The sequence below is a fragment of the Rhinatrema bivittatum genome, chromosome 13, assembly GCF_901001135.1.
Source record: "Rhinatrema bivittatum chromosome 13, aRhiBiv1.1, whole genome shotgun sequence".
Classification (NCBI taxonomy): Eukaryota; Metazoa; Chordata; class Amphibia; order Gymnophiona; family Rhinatrematidae; genus Rhinatrema; species Rhinatrema bivittatum.
Window position 1 is genome coordinate 43,052,306 of NC_042627.1, and position 24,747 is coordinate 43,077,052.

At 50.1% G+C, this 24,747-nt stretch overlaps 1 protein-coding gene across 1 annotated transcript in view; it reads left to right on the forward strand.

Annotated features, from left to right (window-relative positions):
- SLTM (SAFB like transcription modulator) overlaps positions 1–24,747 on the forward strand; it is a 399,249-nt gene that overhangs the window by 136,215 nt on the left and 238,287 nt on the right. The window contains 1 exon segment of the mRNA XM_029574499.1: positions 17,181–17,299. Within this exon segment, the coding sequence (XP_029430359.1) occupies positions 17,181–17,299 (119 nt within the window).

A 24,747-nucleotide genomic window follows, 5' to 3' on the forward strand; every position in this document is an offset into this window, starting at 1 on the left:
TTACTTCTAATTAAACATACTCAAAAGATTAAAACCCCTCCTATTCCCAAAAGACTTTAGAACTATCTTACAGGCACTTGACTTATCAAGATTAGACTACTGCAACTCAATATTCTTAATCCTTCCCGCAAATATCACAAGACCATTGCAACTTCTGCAGAACTCTGCAGCTAGACTCTTTAACAGGTACTAGAAGATCCGAACTCATCACCCCAATATTAAAAACTTCAATGGCTGCCGGTCAAATACAGGGCCCAGCATAAAATCTTATCACTAATTCACAAAACCCTCTACAATGAAAAAATTGAATGGCTATCCTCTCTCTTCACTTCCACACCCCCTCAAGAATCACCAGATCAACCGGAACAGGGATGCTGCCAATTCCTTCCCCCAAAATTGCCCACCTAAATAATGTAAGAGAAAGAACTCTCTATTGCTTGGACCCCTTCTATGGAACTCTATTCTGCAGGAGTTACGACTGGAAGCTAAGAAATTATTTAAAAAGGGAATTAAAACTTGGCTTTTTAAACGAGCCTACCAAGAACTGTTAGCATATTTATCTCACATTTCTGATTTTATACCAAGGTAATGTATATTTTTATTTTTATACTATCTCTACCCTAACTATACTACTCTCTAAGTGTTTACATTTTGATTATTTAGCCTACTATTTAGTTTGCTATGTTAATTATTTATATTATGAAACAATGTACTTCCTTTCTTCTTTGGAAATGCAAATGATTTTAAATGATTAATTGCTAACTACTGTAAACCGATTTGATATGCTTGCATGAAAATTCGGCATATTGTTTGATGTTAGAAAATGAGTGTATGCTGCAAATATGCTGCAATTGCATTGTGAGTTGTCATCCCACTTATGCAGGATATCTTGCCCCATTTATTATGGAAGCTATAGTCACCACCTGTAGATTAATCAAATTTTGGACAGCTAATGCATTTTGTAAAATATTTTGGCTTTTTTGGGCATGCCATCAAAATATCAGGGTCTGATTAAGAGACAAGCATAATAGGCTCACAAACAAGTTTTAATGAAAGGAACATAACTTAAGCAACCTGTGTTTCCTGTCTTAAAATTATGTAGAACAACAAAGTAGCCAAGAAGGCCTCCCTTACTGGGCAAGCAAAGAGTGAGGTCCAAATAGCTTGATAGACTACAGCTTAGCCCTCTTCAGATCTAGCCTTAAGGATAGGGGAAACATTGTTCCAGCAGAGAATGCTCTGCTGGCTAGAACTTAACAGTTGAGCTACAAGAATGGGCCAACCTTCTGGCCAATGAGCCTCTGGCTGAGCATAACCTAGCCCAGATTACCTGGAAAGTTTCAGCACTATTGCTTCCCGTAGGAATATCACGTATGGATATCTACAATTGATTAAAAGAACTTAATGATAACCTTATGAATTCATAAGTTTTAAAGGAACAATTGCTTACACTTTTGTAAGGTTTTATTGTAGCAATGTAAGTATACAAGGTTTTAATACAGTACATATTTCGTTTTAGTTTCACAGTGCAAATCACTGTAAAAGATAAAACCTGATAATGCAAAGACCAACCTTGCACTTGTTAATTATGCAATTGCCAAACTAATTAACCCAGCTGAAAGGTAATTAAGCCAGTTATCTTACCCTTGAAATGTGTCCAGATCACTCATGTAGAATCCAGGTTTCCCTGTACGTATCCGGATCAGTCCAGACCGCTGGGTTGTGCCTTCCAGCAGATAGTCAAAGAAAAAGCTGAAAAGGCACCCCCTCTTAGCCTGGTGTGCCATCTGCAATCCTTTAGTATTTCTCTGACTCCAGCAGGTGAAGGTGGCAGAACCTGCGATCCTGATACTTTCCTTTTTTTTTTATTTTTTTTTTTAAAGTATTTTTTTTATCCAGGAGTGCAAGTCCTCCCAAAGGGTCCCCCCTTCTTGGTGGTAGGCACAGCTGGGGTTCTTACCCCAATGGCCTTTTCTGCCCCAGAGACTGCTTCACGACCCAGTGAGTAGGGGGATTTACCGTTGGGCCGGTCCCGCCCCCTAGTAGGCCAGAGCTGTTTTCATTCCTCTGGTGGGATCCTCTGTAGCTTGGACCCAGGGATGTTTTCTTTCTCCTGGTTGATTAGCAGCTACACAAAAAGGCTTTTCGAACTCCTGGGTCTCTGGAGGTATATCATAGTGTAGTTGCTTACCTTGTCACAATGCCACGTGGATCGTGGTGTTCAGCCTGCCGGGAGCTGGCAGCACGGCTCTCCTGCAATGGCCTCTGCTCACGATGCATACCCGAGGGTGAATGCCCTTCGAGGTTGCTTAGTGATGGCAGGGTAGCATCCCCCGCACGATCGCATGGTGCAGAGAGAAGTTTGCTTGCTCGGAGGCCTCGGCCTGCCCCGTTCCCAATTATCGCGGGAGCAGTGGCCATTTTACCTCCTCCAGGCTCTGAAGTGTTGCAAGGCTTGGGGGGAGGGGAATTTCTACCCCAGCTCTCATGTCTGAATTTGAGCCCTGAGAGGCCTCTAGAATGGGTGCCTGACTCCCCCCCCCCCCCCCCCCCCCCCCCAATATCCCCTCCGGGGTTTGCCCCTGGAGGGGGGGGTGCGCTGTCTTAAAGAGACAGGACCCTTTTTCCTCCCAATTTGTGCTTTTGTTGCACAAAGCCTATATGGAGGCAGAGACTGATTTAGATTTACAGGCGCCGCCTCCAGCAAAGGACCCTAGGCCTGCTGAGGGTCAGGATGCTCCTAGAGTCTGAGTGGGTCGGGCGATTCCAGACGAGGTGATAACTTCTCTCGCTGACCCTCCAGATCTCATGTCTCAGGATCCTCTTAACACGGACACAACTGATGTGGACAAATCTGCTCCGATGGAAGGGGTTGATCCACTGGTGCTCCGATTGTTTCGCAGGGAAGAGCTGGTCCCTTTGATCCCTCATGTGCTGTCTGAACTGGATATTCAGGCTCCGCAGCCAGTGAGTGAGCCTTCCTTGGGGATCCTGTTTTGTCATGTGTTTGGGCTCCCTCTAGAACTTTTCCTTTTCACCCGATGCTCTTACAGCTCATGACCCGGGAGTGGGACGCACCAGAGGCTAGTCTGCGGGTTAGTAGGGCTATGGAAAAGCTTTACCCGCTCCAGGAGTCTTCATTAGAGCTACTTAAGATTCCTAAGGTGGATGCGGCAGTCTCAGCCATCGCCAAGCACACCATGATCCCAGTGACAGGAGGAGCGGCTGCGCTTAAAGATCTCCAGGACAGAAAGCTGGAGGTTCTTCTCAAGAGGATTTTTGAGGTTTCAGCGCTCTGTCAGAGCAACTGTTTGCAGTTGTCTCATGCAGAGGGCAACCTTTAGATGGGTGCAGCAATTGCTCACGGCTCAGGAACTGCCCCCAGCGGAGGCAGAGCAGGCAAACCGGATGGAGGCGGCAGTGGCTTATACTGTGGACGCTTTGTATGATCTCATCAGTATCTCATCGTGCACTATGGCCTCGGCGGTGTCGGCCAGGAGGCTTCTTTGGCTCTGTAATTGGTCCGCTGATGTCTCTTCCAAGTCTCAGTTGGGTTCTTTCCCATTCAAAGGAAAGCTTTTATTTGGAGATGAACTGGAACATCTGATTATCCTTGGGGGACAATAAATTGAACATGCTTCCGGAGGACAAGCCTAGAGCCTCTAAGACCTTAGGTTCCTCTTGGGGTCGTTTTAGAGCTCCATCCTTTGCCCCTTGGCAGCAGTCGACAAGGTCCCAGGCTTGGGCTCATTCCTTTCGTGGCAGACTGCCTGCTCGGGAAGGGAACTCTCAAGAATCCTCTGGCAACAAGTTTTCCCAATGAAGATGTGCCGACCCACTCCTCTGTTCCAGAGAGTTCGTTTCTCTCTGTTTTTCAAGGAATGGGTCAAGATCACTTCGGATCAGTGGGTTCTAAACATCATAGAACACAGCTAAGCTTTATATTATGCTCGCCCGCTGTGAGATCTTTTTTTTTTTTTTTTTGTGTCCCCTTGCGGATCTCGAGCAAAGCAGCTGGTGATGGATCAAACCCTGTCTCTGTTGAAAGCCCTGGGAGCCATTGTTCCAGTTCCGCCGGCCAAACACTGGACCGGCAGATACTCCATATATTTCGAGGTTCCCAAGAAGGAGGGCTCCTTCGGTGCTTCGGGTACCTCGTTTTCGCATGGAGACTGAGCTCAGTCATTGCGGCCATCCAGAAAGGAGAATTTTTGGCCTCTGATCTGACGGAGGCTTACCTTCACATAGGGATCCAGGAGATTCATCAGAGGTTTCTGTGGTTCATGATCAGGGGTGAGCATTACCAGTTCCAAGAACTACCGTCGGGTTAGCGACGGTTCCCCCGCATCTTCACCAAGGAGATGGTAGTGGTGGCAGCGGCTCTCAGGAGACAAGGGATCTTGGTTCATCCCTATTTTGGACGTCTGGCTCATTCGAGAGAAGACGGAGGAGCTTTGCAAGTTAGCAGTTCGGTCTTGCAGCGTCTTCACTCGCTGCGATGGATTGTCAATTTCTCCAAGAGCCAGTTGATCCCGTCCCAAGTATTGAACTTCTTAGGAGCCCGGTTCGACACGGCTATCGGCACAGTTTTTCCTCCTGCAGGAGCGGATAGATAAGCTGACTGCTTAAATCCAGTGGCGGCTGGACCTATCGATGCCCAAAGTGTGGGACTACTTGCAAGTTCTTGGCTCTATGGCATCTACTCTGGAATTGGTCCTTCGAAACTTGTAAACTTTTATGATGCGAAACTGAATGACTGTATATAATACTCGATAGATAAATGAGACTTTGCAGAGGGTGTTGCTTTCCCACTGGGATCCCAAGTTGGAAGAATTCCACTTACTCTTGCTGCTCATGGACCCTGTCGGAACCAGCCTAGAATGGTTAGTTCCCGAACATTTACAACGCAGGGTGGACTCTGGAGAACCCCCAGTGGGTAATTGTGACCGCGGATGTCAGCCTCTCTGGTTGGGGAGCAGTTTGTCAATCGCGGTCGATGGACATGTCAGGAGGCAATGTGGTCCATAAATCGTTTGGAAATGAGCGGTCCGCCTCGCACTGTGCTCGTCCGGCATCAGTCGGTACGAATTCTACCCGACAACGCAACGACTGTGGCGTACATCAATCGTCAAGGGGGCACAAGAAGTTGGCCGGGGAAGCGGACTAGCTGATGGTCTGGGCGGAACATAATCTGACTCGATTGGCGGTGTCGCACATAGCCGGCGTGGACAAACGTGCATGCGGGCTTTCTCAGTCATCAATTAGACACCAGAGAATGGGAGCTGTTCAAGGAAGCAATACAGCTCCTGACTCATTGCTGGGGAGTGCTCCTTCTGGACTTGATGGCAACTCTGTGCAATGCGAAGGCGGTTCGTTTCTTCAGTTGCAGAAGGGAGCACGGGGCAGGAGGAGTAGATACCCTGGTCCTTCTGTGGCCCCGCAACGTTCTACTCTACGTTCCCCCCCCCCCTTGGCCGTTAGTGGGCAAAGTCTTAAGAATAGACCCACAAGGGATCGGTCATCGTGGCCCCGGAATGGCTGCAGAGGCCATGGTTCGCAGACCTGATCTACTTGGCGGTGAACAGCCCTTTGCGTTTGTCAGTATTTTTCGATCAGGTGGTTTGCTTCTGTCTAGCGGCTTGGCTTATGAAAGGAGACAGTTGAGGAAGAAGGGTTACCCGGATTCACTTATTTCCACTCTCCTACAGGCACGCAAAACTTCCACTTTGCTCACACATGTTCGGTCTGGAAGATTTTTGATTCATGGTGTAGCGGGCTGAATGTTTTGCCGCGGCGAGCCACTATTGTGCAAATTCTAGCCTTCTTACAAGAGGGGTTGAGGAAAGGTTTGGCGTACAGCTCTCTTCGGGTGCAAGTAGCGGCTCCAGGTTCATCATTCTATCTAGACTTTTTTTCTGGACATCACAAGAAAAAAGGATTGAATGTAAACCGTTGTGATGGCGAAACCGAATGACGGTATATAAAACTCGATAACTAAATGTTACCTGACATATTTCAGTGAAGAGATTCTGATGGGGAAATGTTTATAGTTCATTTTTGAAGTTATACTCTATAAAGTTCATCATTTCCTAGCGTGTAGCCAGATGGGCTCAGGACCCCAATGGGTACTGTGCTCTCCTGATAGCAGATGAGAGACAGATTTCAAAGCTGATGTCACCCTACATATACCTGTGCAGCAAGCTTAGCTTTTCAGTATTTTTCAGTCTCCATAGCAGATGCGGACACTATCCAAAAGAGAATAGTGTAAATCTTCAACAAAGAAGAAAAAATTAACCTGTTAAGAGAGCCCTGTGTCTCCTGCGGTGAAACCTAATGGTCCCTCCCACAGTTGAGACTTTCCTGAGATGATTTCGATATCTCTAAGGTGAGCCTTGGTCTGGCAGCCGATTCCCGGCGTGGACTTAGCCCCCAGGGTGGCTGAAAGGCAGCGGGTGCAGATTCGAGCGCAGCGGTGAAGGTATTCACCTCTCCCCCCACAGCTGGAGACCGCGTGGCATGTGACCGGTAAGCTCCGAGACCAGGTAAGGTAGAAACCTTTACTTTTAAGTCTCTGGTCTCCAAGGCTTGAATATCCATACCAATCTTCCCTTCGACAAGGTTTAAAATCGGGTTGAGCAGCCCTCTTTTGGCTAGGCTCCCATTCGGTTCGAGTCCTCGGGGGGGGGGGGTCACCATCTTGGCCATTGGGGTCGTTGGCACCATTTTCCCCCTCGACCGGTATGCGTGGGGCAGGCCGGAGCCCGAGGCGCCTAACTTGAGTGCACCCATAAAGACACACGCTTAACTGCATGCACAGTGGAGGGAGGAGCGGCACTGAAGGACACCCAGGACAGAAGGTTGGAGGCAGTCCTCTGATGTATCAGCAATGACTCTACAAATTTCCTCTTGCTGCGCATTTGGTGGTATGTTCCTGTTTGATCCTCACCAGAGACGCAACCACGCCTGGAGAAGCGATGGAGCCTGTAGTCTCCTTCCTCACCGATGCTACCGCAGACCTCGTGCGCACCTCAGCCAGGGGTGTCGCCACAGCAGTGGCAGCCAAGAATACAACTATGGCTCCAGAATTGGTCTGCTGACGCGACTTCCAAAGCGAACCTCACGAGAATGCCTTTTAAAGGATCTCTTCTATTCGGGAGCGAGAGAAGTTAGCCAACAAATGGGGCGAATCCCCAGTACCCTGATTACCTGAAGACAGGAACAAAAGGACATAGTGCTCCTCCCCCAGAAGAACCAAGGGTAGAGGATCACAGCGTTTTTTAAACCTTACAAGATTACACAGTCCCAAGCACCTCGTCCTTCAGGAAGGTCTCATTCCTTTCGAAACAGGCACATTAAGATAGGAGCATGCTCAGGGGCAGGCTCCGGCAGTACCCCACAATGAGAAGATGCAGACCCATCCACAGGGGGGCAGACTTGTCCTCTTCTACCAAAGATGGGTCGAGATAATGTCTGACAAGTGGGTCCAAACTATCATTCGAGAGGAGAACTCTCAGACAAAATTATGAGATCACCTTGCCACTCCCACTCCAAGAGACTGGCAGTGGAAACCACACTAGCAAGACTACTCAGCCTGAAGGCAATAACTACAGTGCCCACGCTTCAACAAAATACTGGCCACTATTCCATCTATTTTATCGTTCCCAAGAAAGAAGGAACATTCCGGCCCATCCTGGACATCAAGGCCATCAACTGTTACCTGAAGGTACCACACTTCCGCATGGAAACCCTACGCAATAATGGCAGTACAACCGGCGAATTCTTAACCTCCCTGGACCTATCCAAAGCCTACCTTCACATCCCAGTCCATCAGGACCACCAGCGCTTCCTGTGATTTGTGATGCTGGGTCCTCATCCATTCCGGGCGCTACCATTTGGCCTAGCTACTGCCCCCAGAACCTTCACCAAAATTATGGTGGTAGTGGCAGCAGCACTGAGGAAAGGAGTTCTGGTACATCCTTATTTGGACGATTGGTTGATCAGGGCAGTGTCTCTGGAGGAGAGTCGCTATGCGATCACCAAGAGTCATGAACCTACTACAAGAACTCGGGTGGGTTGTGAACATAGCCAAGAGCGGTCTACTGCCCTCCCAGTCACTAGAATACCTGGGAGTCTGGTTCGATACCAAATAGAAAAAGGTCTAACTCCCCCCTCCAAGGAGAAGGAAACTGATGGGTCAGTTGCAAAAACTGTTGATCTCTGTTCGCCCCAAGGTATGGGACTACCTTCAAGTCCTCTGCCTCATGACATCAACTCTGGAAGTCATCCCTTGGGCAAGGGCCCATATGCGATCGCTACAACGTTCCCTACTGTCATGATGGAACCCAGTATCCCAGAACTACTCAATTTGCCTCCAGATACCGACAGAGGTTCAGGATGAGCTTCAATGGTGGCTACAGGAAGACCACCTAAGCAGAGGCATAAACCTATCCCCACCGAACTGGATATTGCTCACCATGGACACGAGTCTGCGAGGGTGGGGAGCCCACTGTCAGGAACTGAAGGCCCAGGAACAAGGAAGAGGTAGGATAGAACATAAACCACCTGGAAGCTCAAGCGGTCAGACTAGCCTGCCTACGATTCAACCACAGACTCCGAGGCGGGTCTGTCAGTCATGTCGGACAACACGACAACAGTTGCCTACATCAACCGCCAGGGTGGAACCAAGAGCCAGCAGGTGTCTCTGGAAATAGACTCCCTCATGGAGTGGGCGGAATTAAATTTGCAAGGGATTTCGGTCTCCCACATCGCGGGAAAAGACAACATATCTCAGCGGACTACCTCAGCAGAGAGAGCCTAGACCCGGGAGAATGGTTGCTGGCAGACACTGCCTTCCAGCTGATAGTAAATCTATGGGGTCTCCCAGTCATGGACCTACTGCCAACTCGTCTCAATGCCCCCCAGGTTCTTCAGCCGCAGACGAGAGCCACAATCTTAGGGAATAGATGCTCTCGTCCAGAACTGGCCAGAAGACCACCTATACACCTTCTCACCCTGGCCACTACTGGGCAGGATCATCCACAAAATAGAGCACATAACATAAGAAAATGCCATACTGGGTCAGACCAAGGGTCCATCAAGCCCAGCATCCTGTTTCCAACAGTGGCCAATCCAGGCCATAGGAACCTGGCAAGTACCCAAAAACTAAGTCTATTCCATGTAACCATTGCTAATGGCAGTGGCTATTCTCTAACAGGTCGATCCAGTATCGTCCGCTCGAGGATTGCCCGTCTGTAACGTGCTCGTAGCGCACAATTCGGGCGCGCAAGGCAATTCGGCGATACAGTCTCCAGTTTCACGCGTCCGTATCGCTTCTGAAAACAGACTCATAACCCTTTCCACACCCGGCATGTAAATGAACGAAAAAGCTGTATAATGAAGGAATTAGCTATTCCCCTGCGATACTGTAACGGGCGCTGATATTATCTCCTCCGTAACCCGCTGTTCTGCCGCGGCCTTAACCTGCTAGTTTACCCCCTCCCCCTAGTAGGAGTTAGTGTAGTGTAGGGTAAAAACATTGCTTACCCGCCCTGGTCCCGTCCGGTCTCCTGCAGCCCCGTCCGGACCGGACGGGGCTGCAGGAGACCGGACGGGACCAGGGCAAAAAAAAAACAAACGAAAAAGTAGCAAGGCTCGGGCCTGCTATGGTAAGTGTAAAAAGTGTAAAAAACAAAAAACCTGTGTGTTATATAAAAAAATAAAACAATTTTAAATACCTGTCGGAGGGCCGTGGGTCCAGGTGGGCGGCGGGCAGCCATCAGCGGCATCCGGTAGTCCCTTCTCCCTTCCTCCCTCCCTCCCCTGCCTGGATGAGCGCCAAAATCGCACGGGCGGGTCGGCAGCGGGGGGGCGGCAGCAGGATCCGGGAGCGGCGGGTAGGCAGCAGCGGGATCCGGGAGCAGCGGGTAGACAGCAGCGGGGTCCGGGGGGGCAGCGAGATCCGGGGAGCCAGCAGCGGCAGCATGTTCGATCGGGCAGGCAGGTAGGTGGCAAAGTAAAGATGGCCGCCTGCACGGGAAAATCGTGCAATTGGCCGCTGAAGACGTGACGTGACACCTAGATCTCTTTCTTGGGTTGTAGCACCTAATATGGAACCCAACATTGTGTAATTATAGCATGGGTTATTTTTCCCTATATGCATCACCTTGCACTTATCTACATTAAATTTCATCTGCCATTTGGATGCCCAATTTTCCAGTCTCACAAGGTCTTCCTGCAATTTATCACAATCTGCTTGTGATTTAACTACTCTGAACAATTTTGTGTCATCTGCAAATTTGATTATCTCACTTGTTGTATTTCTTTCCAGATCATTTATAAATATATTGAACAGTAAGGGTCCCGATACAGATCCCTGAGGCACTCCACTGTCCACTCCCTTCCACTGAGAAAATTGCCCATTTAATCCTACTCTGTTTCCTGTCTTTTATCCAGTTTGCAATCCACGAAAGGACATCGCCACCTATACCATGACTTTTTACTTTTCCTAGAAGCCTCTCATGAGGAACTTTGTCAAACGCCTTCTGAAAATCCAAGTAAACTATATCTACCGGTTCACCTTTATCCACATGTTTATTAACTCCTTCAAAAAAGTGAAGCAGATTTGTGAGGCAAGACTTGCCCTGGGTAAAGCCATGCTGACTTTGTTCCATTAAACCATGTCTTTCTATATGTTCTGTGATTTTGATGTTTAGAACACTTTCCACTATTTTCCTGGCACTGAAGTCAGGCTAACTGGTCTGTAGTTTCCCGGATCGCCCCTGGAGCCCTTTTTAAATATTGGGGTTACATTTGCTATCCTCCAGTCTTCAGGTACAATGGATGATTTTAATGATAAGTTACAAATTTTTACTAATAGGTCTGAAATTTCATTTTTTAGTTCCTTCAGAACTCTGGGGTGTATACCATCCGGTCCAGGTGATTTACTACTCTTCAGTTTGTCAATCAGGCCTACCACATCTTCTAGGTTCACCGTGATTTGATTCAGTCCATCTGAATCATTACCCATGAAAACCTTCTCCATTACGGGTACCCTCCCCAACATCCTCTTCAGTAAACACTGAAGCAAAGAAATCATTTAATCTTTCCGCGATGGCCTTATCTTCTCTAAGTGCCCCTTAACCCCTCGATCATCTAACGGTCCAACTGACTCCCTCACAGGCTTTCTGCTTCGGATATATTTAAAAAAGCTTTTACTGTGAGTTTTTGCCTCTACAGCCAACTTCTTTTCAAATTCTCTCTTAGCCTGTCTTATCAAGTCTTACATTTAATTTGCCATTGTTTATGCTTTATCCTATTTTCTTCTGTTGGATCCTTCTTCCAATTTTTGAATGAAGATCTTTTGGCTAAAATAGCTTCTTTCACCTCCCCTTTTAACCATGCCGGTAATGCTTTTGCCGCCTTTCCACCTTTCTTAATGTGTGGGAATACATCTGGACTGTGCTTCTAGAATGGTATTTTTTAACAATGACCACGCCTCTTCGACATTTTTTACTTTTGTAGCTGCTCCTTTCAGTTTTTTTCTAACAATTTTTCTCATTTTATCAAAGTTTCCCTTTTGAAAGTTTAGCACGAGAGCCTTGGATTTGCACACTGTTCCTTTTCCAGTCATTAAATTAAATTTAATTAAATTAAATTTGACCACCACCGTTACCTCTCTCACCAAGTCCTGTGCTCCACTGAGAATTAGATCTAAAATTGCTCCCTCTCTCGTCGGTTCCTGAACCAATTGCTCCATAAAGCTATCATTATTCCATCCAGGAACGTTATCTCTCTAGCGTGACCCGATGATACATTTACCCAGTCTATATTGGGGTAATTGAAAGTCTCCCATTATTACTGCACTACCAATTTGGTTAGCTTCCCTAATTTCTCTTAGCATTTCACTGTCCATCTCACCATCTTGACCAGGTGGACGGTAGTATACCCCTATCACTGTAGTATACCCCTATCACTGTAGTATACCCCTATCACTGTAGTATACCCCTATCACTGTAGTCTTCCCTGACACACAAGGGATTTCTACCCATAAAGATTCAATTTTGTATTTAGTCTCATGCAGGATGTTTATACTGTTGGACTCTATGCCATCCCGGACATAAAGCTCCACACCTCCTCCCGACTGCTGCTCTCTGTCATTGCGATATAATTTGTACCCCGGTATAGCACTGTCCCATTGGTTATCCTCTTTCCACCATGTCTCTGAGATGCCAATTAAGTCTGTCATCATTTACTGCTATACATTCTAATTCTCCCATCTTACTTCTTAGACTTCTGGCATTAGCATACAAACATTTCAAAGTTTGTTTTTTGTTTGTATTTTTATTCTGCTTTTTAATTGAAAGGGATAAGTTAGAATTTTTTAGGTGAGTTTTTTAGGTGAGTTTTTAGTTACAGGCACTTTGACTACTTTTCTAATTATTGGAACCTCACTGTTGGGATGCCCTAATTCTAATGCATCATTAGTATCCTTTAAAGATACCTCTCTCCTCTCTCCGAACCATGCGCTGCTGAGCGACTGTCGGCTTTCCCCTTTGTTCTAGTTTAAAAAGCTGCCTCTATCTCCTTTTTAAAGGTTAGCGCCAGCAGTCTGGTTCCACCCTGGTTAAGGTGGAGCCCATCCCTTTGGAAGAGACTCCCCCTTCCCCAAAAGGTTCCCCAGTTCCTAACAAAACTGAATCCCTCTTCCTTGCACCATAGTCTCATCCACGCATTGAGACTCCGGAGCTCTGCCTGCCTCTGGTGACCTGCGCGTGGAACAGGGAGCATTTCAGAGAATGCTACCCTGGAGGTTCTGGATTTAATCTTTCTACCTAAGAGCCTAAATTTGGCTTCCAGAACCTCCCTCCCACATTTTCCTATGTCGTTGGTGGCCACGTGTACCACGACAGCCGGCTCCTCCTCAGCACTGTCTAAAATCCTATCTAGGTGACGCGTGAGGTCCGCCACCTTCGCACCAGGTAGGCATGTTACCAGGCGATCCTCACGCCCACCAGCCACCCAGCTATCTACATTCCTAATAATCGAATCACCAACTATGACGGCCGGATCTAACCCTTCCCTCCTGGGCAGTAGGCCTTGGGGAGATATCCTCAGTGCGAAAGGACAATGCATCACCTAGAGAGCAGGTCCTTGCTACAGGATCCTTTCCTGCTACACCTGGTTGGTGCTCTCCCATTATGAGACCTTCTTCCTCCAAGGCAGCACCAGGGCTGCCAGTCTGAAGTTGGGACTTGACCACTATGTCCCTGAAGGTCTCATCTATATACCTCTCTGTCTGCCTCAGCTCCTCCAGGTCTGCCACTCTAGCCTCCAGAGATCGGACTCGTTCTCTGAGAGCCAGGAGCTCTTTGCATCGCATGCACATGTACAACTTCTCACCGGTGGGTTAAAAATCATACATGTGACACTCGATGCAAAAGACTGGGAAGCCCCCCTCTTGCTGCTGGACTGCTGCCTTCATCTCAATTTTGATCAGTTCCTAGTTAAGTTTTAGGTTGCTATGGGAGTAGGAATGTGTCTAACGACCTTTAAATGTATTAGTGAATTCACTATGTGTCTGGTAGTGGCCTACCAGGATCTGATCGAATTCTCAATAAAGTTTTTGTTGATGTTTTTTTTTTTTTTGTGAAAGTGGCACCTGCCTATAAATTAAGGGATGGAGCTGTGGGTGGGTTGGGAAATACAAACAGTCTAACTTCAGTTAGTCAGCCTGAGTGACTCACTGCTCCCTTGATTAACAAATGTTGGTCCCTATTCAAACCCAATCACACTACCTCAACACCTTTCCAAGGTGAGTAACTGAGCTGAACTATTCAACTTTTTTACTTTGGTATATACTGCTCCTAGCTTATTTCTAGCTTCTGGCTACTTTTTTGTGGGGTTTTTTTTTTTTTTTTTTTTTCCAATACAATGCACTCAGTTAGTATTAAAACAAACAGTCAGCTCTTTAAAAGTCTGGAGAACACTCAGTTCTGCAGACTTTTAAAAATAAACACACTATGTACAGCTACCTTATTGACTGACTAAAAATGCAAACAGTCTAACTTGTTTATTCACTGCCTTTCTGACTATTAAAGGCACAAACACACAAACACACTAAATAATATTCCCAAATAGTTAACTTTGCCCCAATACTTTTAAAGTCAATGTCCCAAGCAAAAACTTACTGATTCCTTTCAGCCACCAGCAAGGTGATCCTCTCCTCTCAGTGTTTCCACAGGGGACTGGTTCTACTAGTCAACCCGGATTGGCTAAGAAGACTATGGTACACGGACATGCGAAGACTACTGGCGGAGAATCCTCTGCGTCTACCGTCATACAGGGACTTTCTTCAGCAGGGACCAATCTCCCACGAAGACTCAGCTCGATTCTCTCTTCCGGTATGGCCCTTAAGAGGACTAGCCTAAAGAAGCGCGGCTACTCAAAAGCCGTGATTGACACCCTGCTCCGGGCACACAAGTTCTCCACATGTCTTACATACGGATCTGGAGAGTATTCGAAGCCTGGTGTGAAGATCACGGTCTCCTCCCGAGGACAGCCAAGATTCCCACAATCCTGGAATTCCAACAGGATGGCATGAAGAAGGGGTTGTCTCTAAACCCCCTCAAGGTTCAAGTTGCAGCACTAGCATGCTACCGTCCACTTCAGACGTGAATCAGACTATCAACTCATCCTGATGTGTCTCGCTTCCTGAAAGGAGTTAAGCAACTCTGACCACCCCTGAAATGGCCAGTGCTTTATGGAAGCTCAACCTTGTCCTTAACTTCCTAGCAGGGAATTCCTTCAGACCAACACACGGCCTGTCTCTACGTCTCCTGACAAGACAGCATTTTTGGTCACAATATGCTCAGCTCGGCGCATCTCCGAACTTCAAGCACTGTCCTATCGGGAACCGTTCCTCAGGTTCACCCTGGGCACCATACAGCTGCGTATGGTACCATCCTTCCTACCAAAAGTGGTTTCCCAGTGCCATATGAACCAAACCATATCCTTACCATCTCCAGATGAGCACAAGGATTCAGAAGACTCAAGTCTCCTTCGCCACCTGAATGTTGGCAGAATCCTAGTCCGATACTTCGAAAGATTGGAACCCCTGCGCAAAACAGATCACATGTTTGTTCTTTACAACGGGAAGAAACAAGGGGTAGTGGCATTGCAGGCGACGGTAGCCCGCTGGATCAAATAAGTAATCAAGGCAGCCTGCATAGAGGCAGGAAAGCCACTACCTCTACAGGTCAAGGCACATTCTACAAAGGCCCAGGCAGTCTCCTGGGCTGAAACCAAGCTGCTTTCGCCAGCCAAGATATGTCGGGCAGCCACATTGTCATCGCTACACACCTCCAGGTTCTACCGCCTGGATGTTAAGGCCAGGGAGGATACAGCTTTTGCAAGGGTAGTACTAAGTGGGCCATGGGCAGCCTCCCATCCTGTAGGGGAGTAGCTTTTTTACATCCCATTGGTCCTGAGTCCATCTGGCTACACACTAAGAAATGGAGAAATTACTTACCTGATTTTTCGTTTTCCTTATTGTAGACAGATGGACTCAGCATCCCGCCCTCAGCTGCTCCAGAAAGCAAGAACCTCAGATAACAAATCTCGAAACTAAGCAAATACGGGTAAGCCATGGCCTACCCCTAGTTCAAGACACCTGCAGTTGTCTGCTGTCGGCGTTTACTGTTTGAGTGCACTGGCGGTCTCCAGTTTCAAAAAGTCATATATTTAAACAGTTGAACCAGTTCAAGCTTAATCAAGTGTAATCAAGTATTAAGCAACATATATCCACACAGGCTTTTTGAAGACAATACTGAAGAGCTAAGCTTGCTGCATGGGTATATGTAGGGTGACGTCAGCTTTGAAATCTGACTGTCTCCCATCTGCTATCAGGAGAGCACAATACCCATTGGTCCTGAGTCCATCTGGCCATACTAAGGAAAACGAAATTATCAGGTAAGTCATTTCTCCATTTTGAATTAGAGACGGCAGACATAAAGTGAAAGGCGGCTATGAACACTGTCCCTTTTCCTGTGACTTCTGTATAAGCTGAGTATCCTTAAACATAACTGTACCATATTGAGATGTTCTCATACGTATTATGACCTCAGCACATTTTTACATAGTCTGCTATTAATGTAGATAAGGCATTCTATATTTTATTTTGTTTGCTAACTCACCATTAGCTGTCTTGGGTAATTTTAAGCCTCTTGCTTGCCTTAGTCTTTTCATTATGAATTTGTCTTGCCATTTTTATCCTTTGTTAATGCAGCTTTTACAGGTAAGTTGATTTCCATTTTGTATCAGATGGTAGTTATGTTGTGAAAAAAAGTATAAAACATTAATTAAGGCAGGCTGGATAACAGTCCTTAAATTTCAAGTAACATGTATAGTGTACGCTTTGCCGCACATTCTTTGTTCTATTTTTTTCCTCTATATGTGTGCCCTTTACTTCACATTTCTTTTGTGAAAAGTATTACATGATTTTGACACTTTTTTTTTAGATCATAAAGGTCTTTCTTTTATAAAGAAGTAATATGTTGTGCAACTGATTTTGAGATGGTGCTATTGAGATTTGCTACCAATAGACTTGTTTGTGTTCTCAGCATAAGAATTTAAATTTTGTTGCAGCCTTCTTGCGATCTGTCAGCCATGGGGGTTTCTAGAAAGTGTACTAGAGGTATTGTATTAATCTGAAGTAGATTGTCCATGAAAAAATCTCTTCCCTTTGATTTTTGCATTTGTATTCATCAAAGAGGAATTTTGTATTCAGTAAAGGGCTTCCTTGTTTCCATTACTACTGCTGCTTAGGGCTATTTTGTATATACACTAGTAATGCTAGTATATAGCATCTTTACCTGGCTTGCTTCTTTAGACATCTGAGCTTGTGGCTGTAATCAAAAGCTGGAGCACCATATGCTTTTATTTTTATAACCACAAGGCTTGTTGACGCCAGAGGCCTACCTCTAACACAGTCATTTGTTAGTTTACAGATCACAGCTCCCTTCTCAAACCATTAGATATGTACTGAATTCTGGTGAATGTTGTTGTTGTGATTTCTGTCCTAGCATAGTGGAGCAGAGTTAGGGGTTCCAGGCTTGAACCCAGATCTAGTAGCTGTCCCATGCAGGTAAATTTTTAATAAACATAATCTATTAAATATATTCTAGGAAGTGCAAGCAACACTAGTGGTGGCAGTGGGAGTTCAACCAGAAACCTTTGGGTCAGTGGTCTTTCTGCCAATACAAAAGCAGCGGATTTGAAAAATCTTTTCGGCAAGCATGGAAAGGTAATCTTTTTAAATGTTGCAAGAATTTGTTCATTAAATGGCAAAAGCACGAAAAGTTATATAAACTTGTAGTTCCCTGTACGTACCCGGATCGGTCCAGACTCCTGAGTTTTGCCCCCCCTCTAGCAGATGGAGACAGAAGTTTACAAACCAAACTCCGCCTTAACTAGGCTGGTGCCACCTACAGTCTGGCAGTCTTCTTCTGTCTCCTAGCAGGTGGAGGGGGTGCAAAACCTACAGTCTGAGCTGAGGCCTAGTTAGTAAATATAAAAAAAAAAAGAAGTTTGAGGATTGGGTGAGTGATAGGTGAGTAGGGGGCTGAGACCGCAGTGGGGTTCCTGCATGTCCGCCCGTACCTCCACCCAGGTTTCCCTGGGGGTTGAGGCCGCTGAAGGTGGGCTGGTGGCCTTTGCCAGCGTGGTTTGAGTGTTCCTGTCCTGGGGGTGACACCGGGGAGCCCGGTTTGCGCCCCCCAGGTGGGCTGGTGGCCTTTGCCAGCGTGGTTTGAGTGTTCCTGTCCTGGGGGTGACACCGGGGAGCCCGGTTCGCGCCCCCCAGGTGGACCCGGAGCTGGCGGCGAACGGTTAAAAAAAAAATTTTTTTTTTGTTTTGTTGGTGGCCGTCTCTTTATTTTCTCTTTATTCTCTCTCCTGTCCCTTCTGTTTGCGAGGTGTTGGTGCGATCGAGAGGGGCCGCTTGAGTGTGCTGTAGTGGACCGTGTGAGAAGAGAGGCATGCCGCGGCGGCCGGTATGCAGGGCCCGCGGAGTGGCCCGGCGCCTCTCCCATGACAGCCTTTGTTCGGGCTGTGTCTCGGGGGGAGAAGGAGGCTCGGCTACCCCGGCGTTGTGGGGAGCGAGGCAGGCGCGAGCCGCAGCTCCGGGAGGTTCGTCGGGGGTGATGGCTGGCCCGTCCCTGCAGAGCGCGGGAATGGGCACCATTTTAGGCCTGCTGAAGTCGGCGGCGGGAAAGTCCGCCATTTTGTTCCCGGCAGGGCCAGGAAGTTCGGCGCCTCCGGCAGTGAGGGGGAGGGGAGGATTTGCCTCCTGCGCTGTCCCCTCAGCGGTCAGTCTCTGAGGGGGACAAGTCACCGCGGCCAGCTGACAATAGTGATCCGGAGGAGGAGCCGGATCACAGTTCTTCGGATTCTTTTAATTCGGAGGTCGTGCTGGTGATGCACAAGGCATTCAAAGCACGGCGCCTGGCCAGGAAACAAGCGCGGGGTCCGCAGGGTGCGTACCGGGGGTCAGAATCCAGTAAGCGAGCCAGGCCCGCTCCGGTATCGGATCCCCCCGGGGGGGGGGGGGGGCCCCCGACCACTCCATCTGGGGGCGCCTCGGGGGGGACCCTGATACCGAGTCGGAATCCGATGAGCCGGACGAGCAGGACCCGCCGTCCCAGCCAAGGGGCATTGAGGGGGACGGAGATCAGGGGAACGTTGGTCCGAGCGGTTCCCATTCAGTGGACGGGGATGACCCTAAAGTAGTACGCTTGTTTCGGCGGAACGAGTTGGCGCCTTTGATACCGGCTATCCTGGGGGAGTTGGCTATCGAGTTACCCCAGCAGGAGTCCCGTCTCGGGCGCACGGACCCTGTAGTGTTGGGTCTTAGGGGGCCTCCGTCGGTGTTTCCCTTGCATTTCTCAGCATCTGATTTGCTGTTCAAGGAGTGGGACACCCCAGATTTGGGGTTGAAGGTCGCCAAGGCCATGGATAAACTTTACCCGCTCACGCGAGTTGTTCAAGATCCCGAGAATAGATTCGGCAGTGGCGGCCGTTACAAAGAGGACCACCATCCTGGTGACAGGTGGGACGGCCCTTAAGGATTTACAGGATCGTAAGCTGGAGGTTCAGCTCAAGAAGATCTTCGAGGTCTCCGCTCTCGGGGTTCGCGCGGCTATCTGCAAGGAGGCGCTGCAGGCAGGTCGCTTAGAGGCGGTGATTGCCTATAGTGCTGACGCCTTTTACGATTTGCTTCGCACCTCGGCGCGTGCTATGGTGTCGGTGCGGCGTTTGTTATGGCTGTGACATTGGGCGGCGGACGTGTCTAAAGCTCGGTTGGGGTCGCTGCCGTTTAAAGGAAAGTTGCTCTTCGGGAAAGAGTTGGAGGTACAACGTTTGCCAGAGGATAGACCGCGGTCTAGGGGGGCCCCAGCGTCGAGATTCCGTTTTCGGGGTGGTCGCAGACCTCGTATCTCCCGGGGGTCAACATCTTCTTTTCGGCACAGTGCTTTCAGGCAGCAGTCGTACGCTCAGTCCTTTCGTGGACGCCGCTTTGGCAGACCGGGGGCCGGTACGGGGGCGCCAGTCAGAAAGCCTTCGCAATGATGTGATGCCGGTCCACTCCTCGGTTCCGGAGATCGGCGGCAGGCTGGCGCAGTTTTACGGGGAGTGGGCCAGAATCAACTTGGATCAGTGGGTCCTGGAGGTGATAAGTCAAGGTTACGTGTTAGATTTTGCACAGCGGCCTCCTTGTTTCATGGTGTCACCGTGAAGGTTTTCGGAAAAGCGGCAAGCGCTGCGAGAAATGATTCGTCACTTGTGGGAGCTCGGCGCGGTCGTTCCGGTGCCGTTCCACGAGCTTCGTAGCGGTCGGTACTCCATTTATTTTCTGGTGCCAAAGAAAGAAGGCACGTTTCGGCCGATACTAGACCTCAAAGGCGTCAACAGGTGTCTGCAGGTTCCCCGATTTCGGATGGAAACCTTGCGGTCGGTCATTGCCTCGGTGAGACAAGGGGAGTTTCTGGTGTCTCTGGATCTCACGGAGGCGTACCTGCATATCGGGATCCACGCAGAACATCAACAGTACCTCAGGTTCGCTGTGTTAGGGCAGCACTTTCAGTTTCAAGCACTACCGTTCGGATTGGCGACAGCTCCGCGGATGTTCACCAAGATCATGGTGGTGTTAGCTGCCCACCTTCGCAAGGAAGGGTTTCTGGTCCATCCGTATCTGGACGATTGGGTGATCCGGGCGAAGTCCGAGCGTCTGTGTCGGTTAGCGATCCAAAGGGTGGTCGGCTTATTGCAGAGGCTTGGCTGGGTAATCAATCTGGCCAAAAGTCACCTGGAGCCCTCACAATCTCTGGAGTTTTTGGGAGCCCTGTTCGACACTCAGAAAGGCATGGTGTACCTGACGTGGGAGCGTATGGTCAAATGGCAGGGTCAAGCCAGGCAGTTGTTGAGCAAAGCCATGCCAGTCGTCTGGGACTACTTACAAATGGTGGGGTCTATGACGTCCACGCGGGAATTGGTTCCCTGGGCGTTCGCTCATATGCGACCCTTACAGTGGGCATTACTGTCCCGTTGGAGTCTGGTGTCGGAAGAGTTTCATCTCTCCTTACCTCTACCACAGTCGGCGCGCTCCAGCATGGCTTGGTGGCTTGGTCCAGGCAACTTGACCCGGGGAATTTCATTGGCGGTTCCCTCGTGGCCAGTGATCACCACAGATGCCAGCCTGTATGGATGGGGCGCGGTGCGTCTCCGAAAGTCGGTCCAGGGCACTTGGTCCCCAAAGGAAGCGTCTTGGTCCATCAATTGGTTGGAGACCAGAGCAGTGCGTTCGGTCCTCCGGGCTTTTCTTCCGCTGGTTCGGGGCAAGTTGGTCAGAGTTCTGTCGGACAATGCGACAACAATGGCCTACATAAACCGGCAGGGCGGAACAAGGAGTCAACCGGTGGCCGCTGAAGCTCTGCAGCTGATGGCCTGGGCCGAGCGGCATCTACAGTGTCTAGCGGCGTCTCACATTGCCGGAGTAGAGCATGTTCAGGCAGATTTTCTCAGTCGCCATCGCCTGGACCCCGGCGAGTGGGAGCTCGCGGACGTGGCGTTTCAGCTCATTTGTGCCCGGTGGGGAACACCGGCCCTAGACCAAGGTAATCTTTTTAAATGTTGCAAGAATTTGTTCATTAAATGGCAAAAGCACGAAAAGTTATTTCCCTGTACGTACCTGGATCAGTCCAGACAGTGGGTTATGTCCCCAATCCAGCAGATGGAGTCAGCACAAGCTTTGAGGGGGCGTATCCATATATCCTACTACCCCCTCTGCAGGAGTTCAGTATCTTCTGACTCCAGCAGATGCGAGTAGGGGAATCAGGCTTCTCCTCCTTTTCCTTCGTTCTCACTTCTTTTGCTTGATTATTTTGCTGCCTTTTTCTCATGGATCAAGTTTGTATCAAGTCTTGTATAAAGTTAAAAAAAAAAAAAAAAAAAAAAAGTAAAGCAGGGTCCTTTCACCTTTGGGGGAGTGACTTATCTCTCCTGTCTCTTTTCTGCAGCTGTGCTGTTTTCTTTGTCGTTGCAGCAGGGGTAAGTAAGTTTTATTCCTCTGTAGTTTTTCTTCACAACACAGCTCCCGGTGCCCGCGGAAGCCGGTGGTGCCGGCCTCTTCGTTTTTTTTCTTCACTCACCCGCGGCCATTTTGCAGCTCCTCGTGGGCTGCTGCCGCGCTTGGGAAAGACTTCTGGGGCAGGCTGTGTGGCCGGAAAGGCCCCCCCCCCCCCCCCCCCCCCGCGGCACCCTCCTGTAATTTTGGACAGCGGGCAGTGCGGGCCGCCCGGGCCCCCCCCCCCCCCCGAGGCTTTTGCTCTTTTTTGCCGCCGTTTTTCATCTCGCCCCCGGCGATCCCGATGCCGTGGCCGTTGCGCGGTGCGGCCTGCGGCGACCCGGGGTCCCGGATTTCCCGGGAGGGCATCTGTGCACGATGCCTTCCCGGGGGAGAAGGTACCTCACGGTCCCTTACTGAATTTTCTTTTTTGCCCGGGCGGCGCGGGCCGGCCACTCCGCCATTTTTGGCGGGAACGGGGGCCAGCTTACATTCTGAGCGCCCGGAGGCGCAGGCCACGAGGGAGAACGTCTCTCGGGAAGACTCTACAAGCGGGGGCGCCCCCTGCATTCTGGTGCAGGAGCCAAGCACCCAGAGCCAGGGAGCAGGAACCACGCCGCCCCTCGAAACGCACCCGGGCAGACCGGGATTCTCTCCGGAGTTTATCCTGCTCTTGCATACCGCTTATCTACAGGGACTGGACACACCTGTGGGACCCCCCCCATAAGATCCCACGGATGTCGCCCTCGGCGCCGGCCCCCCCCGACCCTTCGGGAGCAGGGGCCTCACGTCCTCCTACTCAGGTCCATTCGGCGCCAGCGGCAGTGGGGGCGGTGCCCGACCCAGCGGGACAGGGACCTGACCTCCCGGACGGGGGCCAAGGGGACGGCACGCAAGAAGGGGATGATCCGCGTACCCCTACGCCTCTTCCAGAGGGAAGAACTGAACGACCTCATCCTGCAGATCATTCAGGAATTAGATTTGGACCCTCCACCGGACCCGCCTGCTCCAGTGGCTCCCGCTGTCGTCACCTCCTCAAAGAAGGGAGATCCGGTCCTGGCGGCGCTTCGGCCGAGGGCTCGGGCTTTTCCTATCCATGACTCGTTTTTACAACTTCTCACCAGGGAATGGGACACCCCGGAAGAGCAGCCGGGCGATGGAAAAGCTGTACCCGCTCCCTGAAGATTTTCTGGACCTCATCAAGGTCCCAAAGGTGGACTCCGCAGTGTCGGCGGTCACGAAGAGGACGACTATCCCAGTAATGGGAGGTGCGGCATTGCGAGACACACAGGATCGTAAGTTGGAGGTTTTCCTTAAGCGGGTCTTCGAGGTCTCCGCACTAGGCATGCGGGCGGTGATGTGCAGTTCGCTTGCCCAGCGGGCTAGTCTCCTTTGGGTACAACAACTCCTCACGTCTCAGAATCTGCCGGCCGATGAGGCTGCCCAGGCGGATCGGCTGGAGGCCGTAGTGGCGTATGGGGCGGACGCCTTGTACGACCTTTTTCGGGTCCTCGCAAGATCCATGGTATCGGTAGTGGCGGCACGACAACTACTGTAGCTACGCAACTGGGCGGCTGATACGTCCTCTAAGTCCAGTCTGGGCTCTCTTTCCTTCAGGGGCAAGTTCCTCTTCGGGGAGGATTTGGATCAGATCATCAAGTCCCTGGGGGAGAACGCTGTTCATCGGCTGCCGGAGGATAGGTTTCGACCATCCAGAGCTTTTTCTTCTTCTTGGACCAGAGCCAGAGCACAGCGGCGCTACAGGGGATACAGACAGGCGGGCTCCCGGCCATCCGCCCCCAGGTCTCAGCCCTGGTCGCGCTCCTTTCGCGGGCGTCGGCCCCCACGCACTACTCCCGGACCCGGGAACCCCTCTAACAAGTCTTCACAATGATGCCAGTCTCGCCCACTCCCCTGTCCCCAGGATTGGGGGCCGGCTAAAGTTTTTCTACGCGGAGTGGGTGCGGATCACCTCGGACCAGTGGGTCCTGGATACCATAAAACACGGCTACGCATTGGAATTTGTCCACCCCCCGCAGGGAAGGTTCATCTTTTCTCCCTGTGGCTCGGACCTCAAAAAGAAGGGCAGTGCAGCTGACTGTGGACAGACTCCGGGAGATAGGCGCTATTGCGCCCGTGCCCTTTGGAGAGGTGGGCTCGGGCCACTATTCCATCTATTTCGTCGTGCCAAAGAAGGACTGTTCCTTCCGGCCTATACTAGACCTCAAGGAAGTCAACAAATCCCTTTGAGTCGTTCGGTTCCGCATGGAAACGCTCCGATCAGTGATTGCGGCGGTACATCGGGGGGAGTTTCTCGCCTCCCTGGACTTAACTGAGGCCTACCTGCACATTCCCATCCGCCCGGACCACCACAGTTTCCTTCGTTTCAAAATCCTGGACCAGCATTTTCAGTTCATGGCTCTCCCGTTCGGCGCCTCGCACCTTCACAAAGATCATGATAGTCGTGGCTGCAGCTCTCCGGAAGGCAGGCATCCTGGTTCATCCTTATCTGGACGATTGGCTCATCCGGGCGAAGTCATTCGATCATGGACCCTCAGTGGTGACTCGAGTAGTACGGTTTCTACATTCCCTGGGATGGGTAGTGAACTTCTCCAAGAGCTCCCTCACTCCCTCGCAACGCTTGGATTTCTTGGGGGCGACCTTCGACACCCTACTGGGCAAAGTTTTTCTGCGCCAGGACAAGGCTCAATCCTTGCGGGATCACACACGACTGTTCTCTGTTACCAGAGCCCCCCACCTCCTGGGACTACCTACATCTCTTGGGAGTGATGGGGTCCACCATCGACCTTGTACCTTGGGCTTTCGCGCACCTCAGGACCTTACAGTGGGCGCTCCTCTCCCGGTGGAAACCAGTATCACAGGACTACCAGATGATTCTCCCGCTCCCGCAGAATGCCAGGGACAGTCTGGGCTGGTGGTTGGATCCGCCGAACCTGGCCCGGGGCGTGTCCCTCGATCTGCCAAATTGGGTGGTGGTGACTACCGATGCCAGTCTAGCAGGCTGGGGTGCAGTATGCGATCGAAGCGCCACGCAGGGGACGTGATCCGCGGTGGAGGCGAAGTGGTCAATCAACCGTCTGGAAACCAGAGCGGTCCGGCTAGCTCTGCGA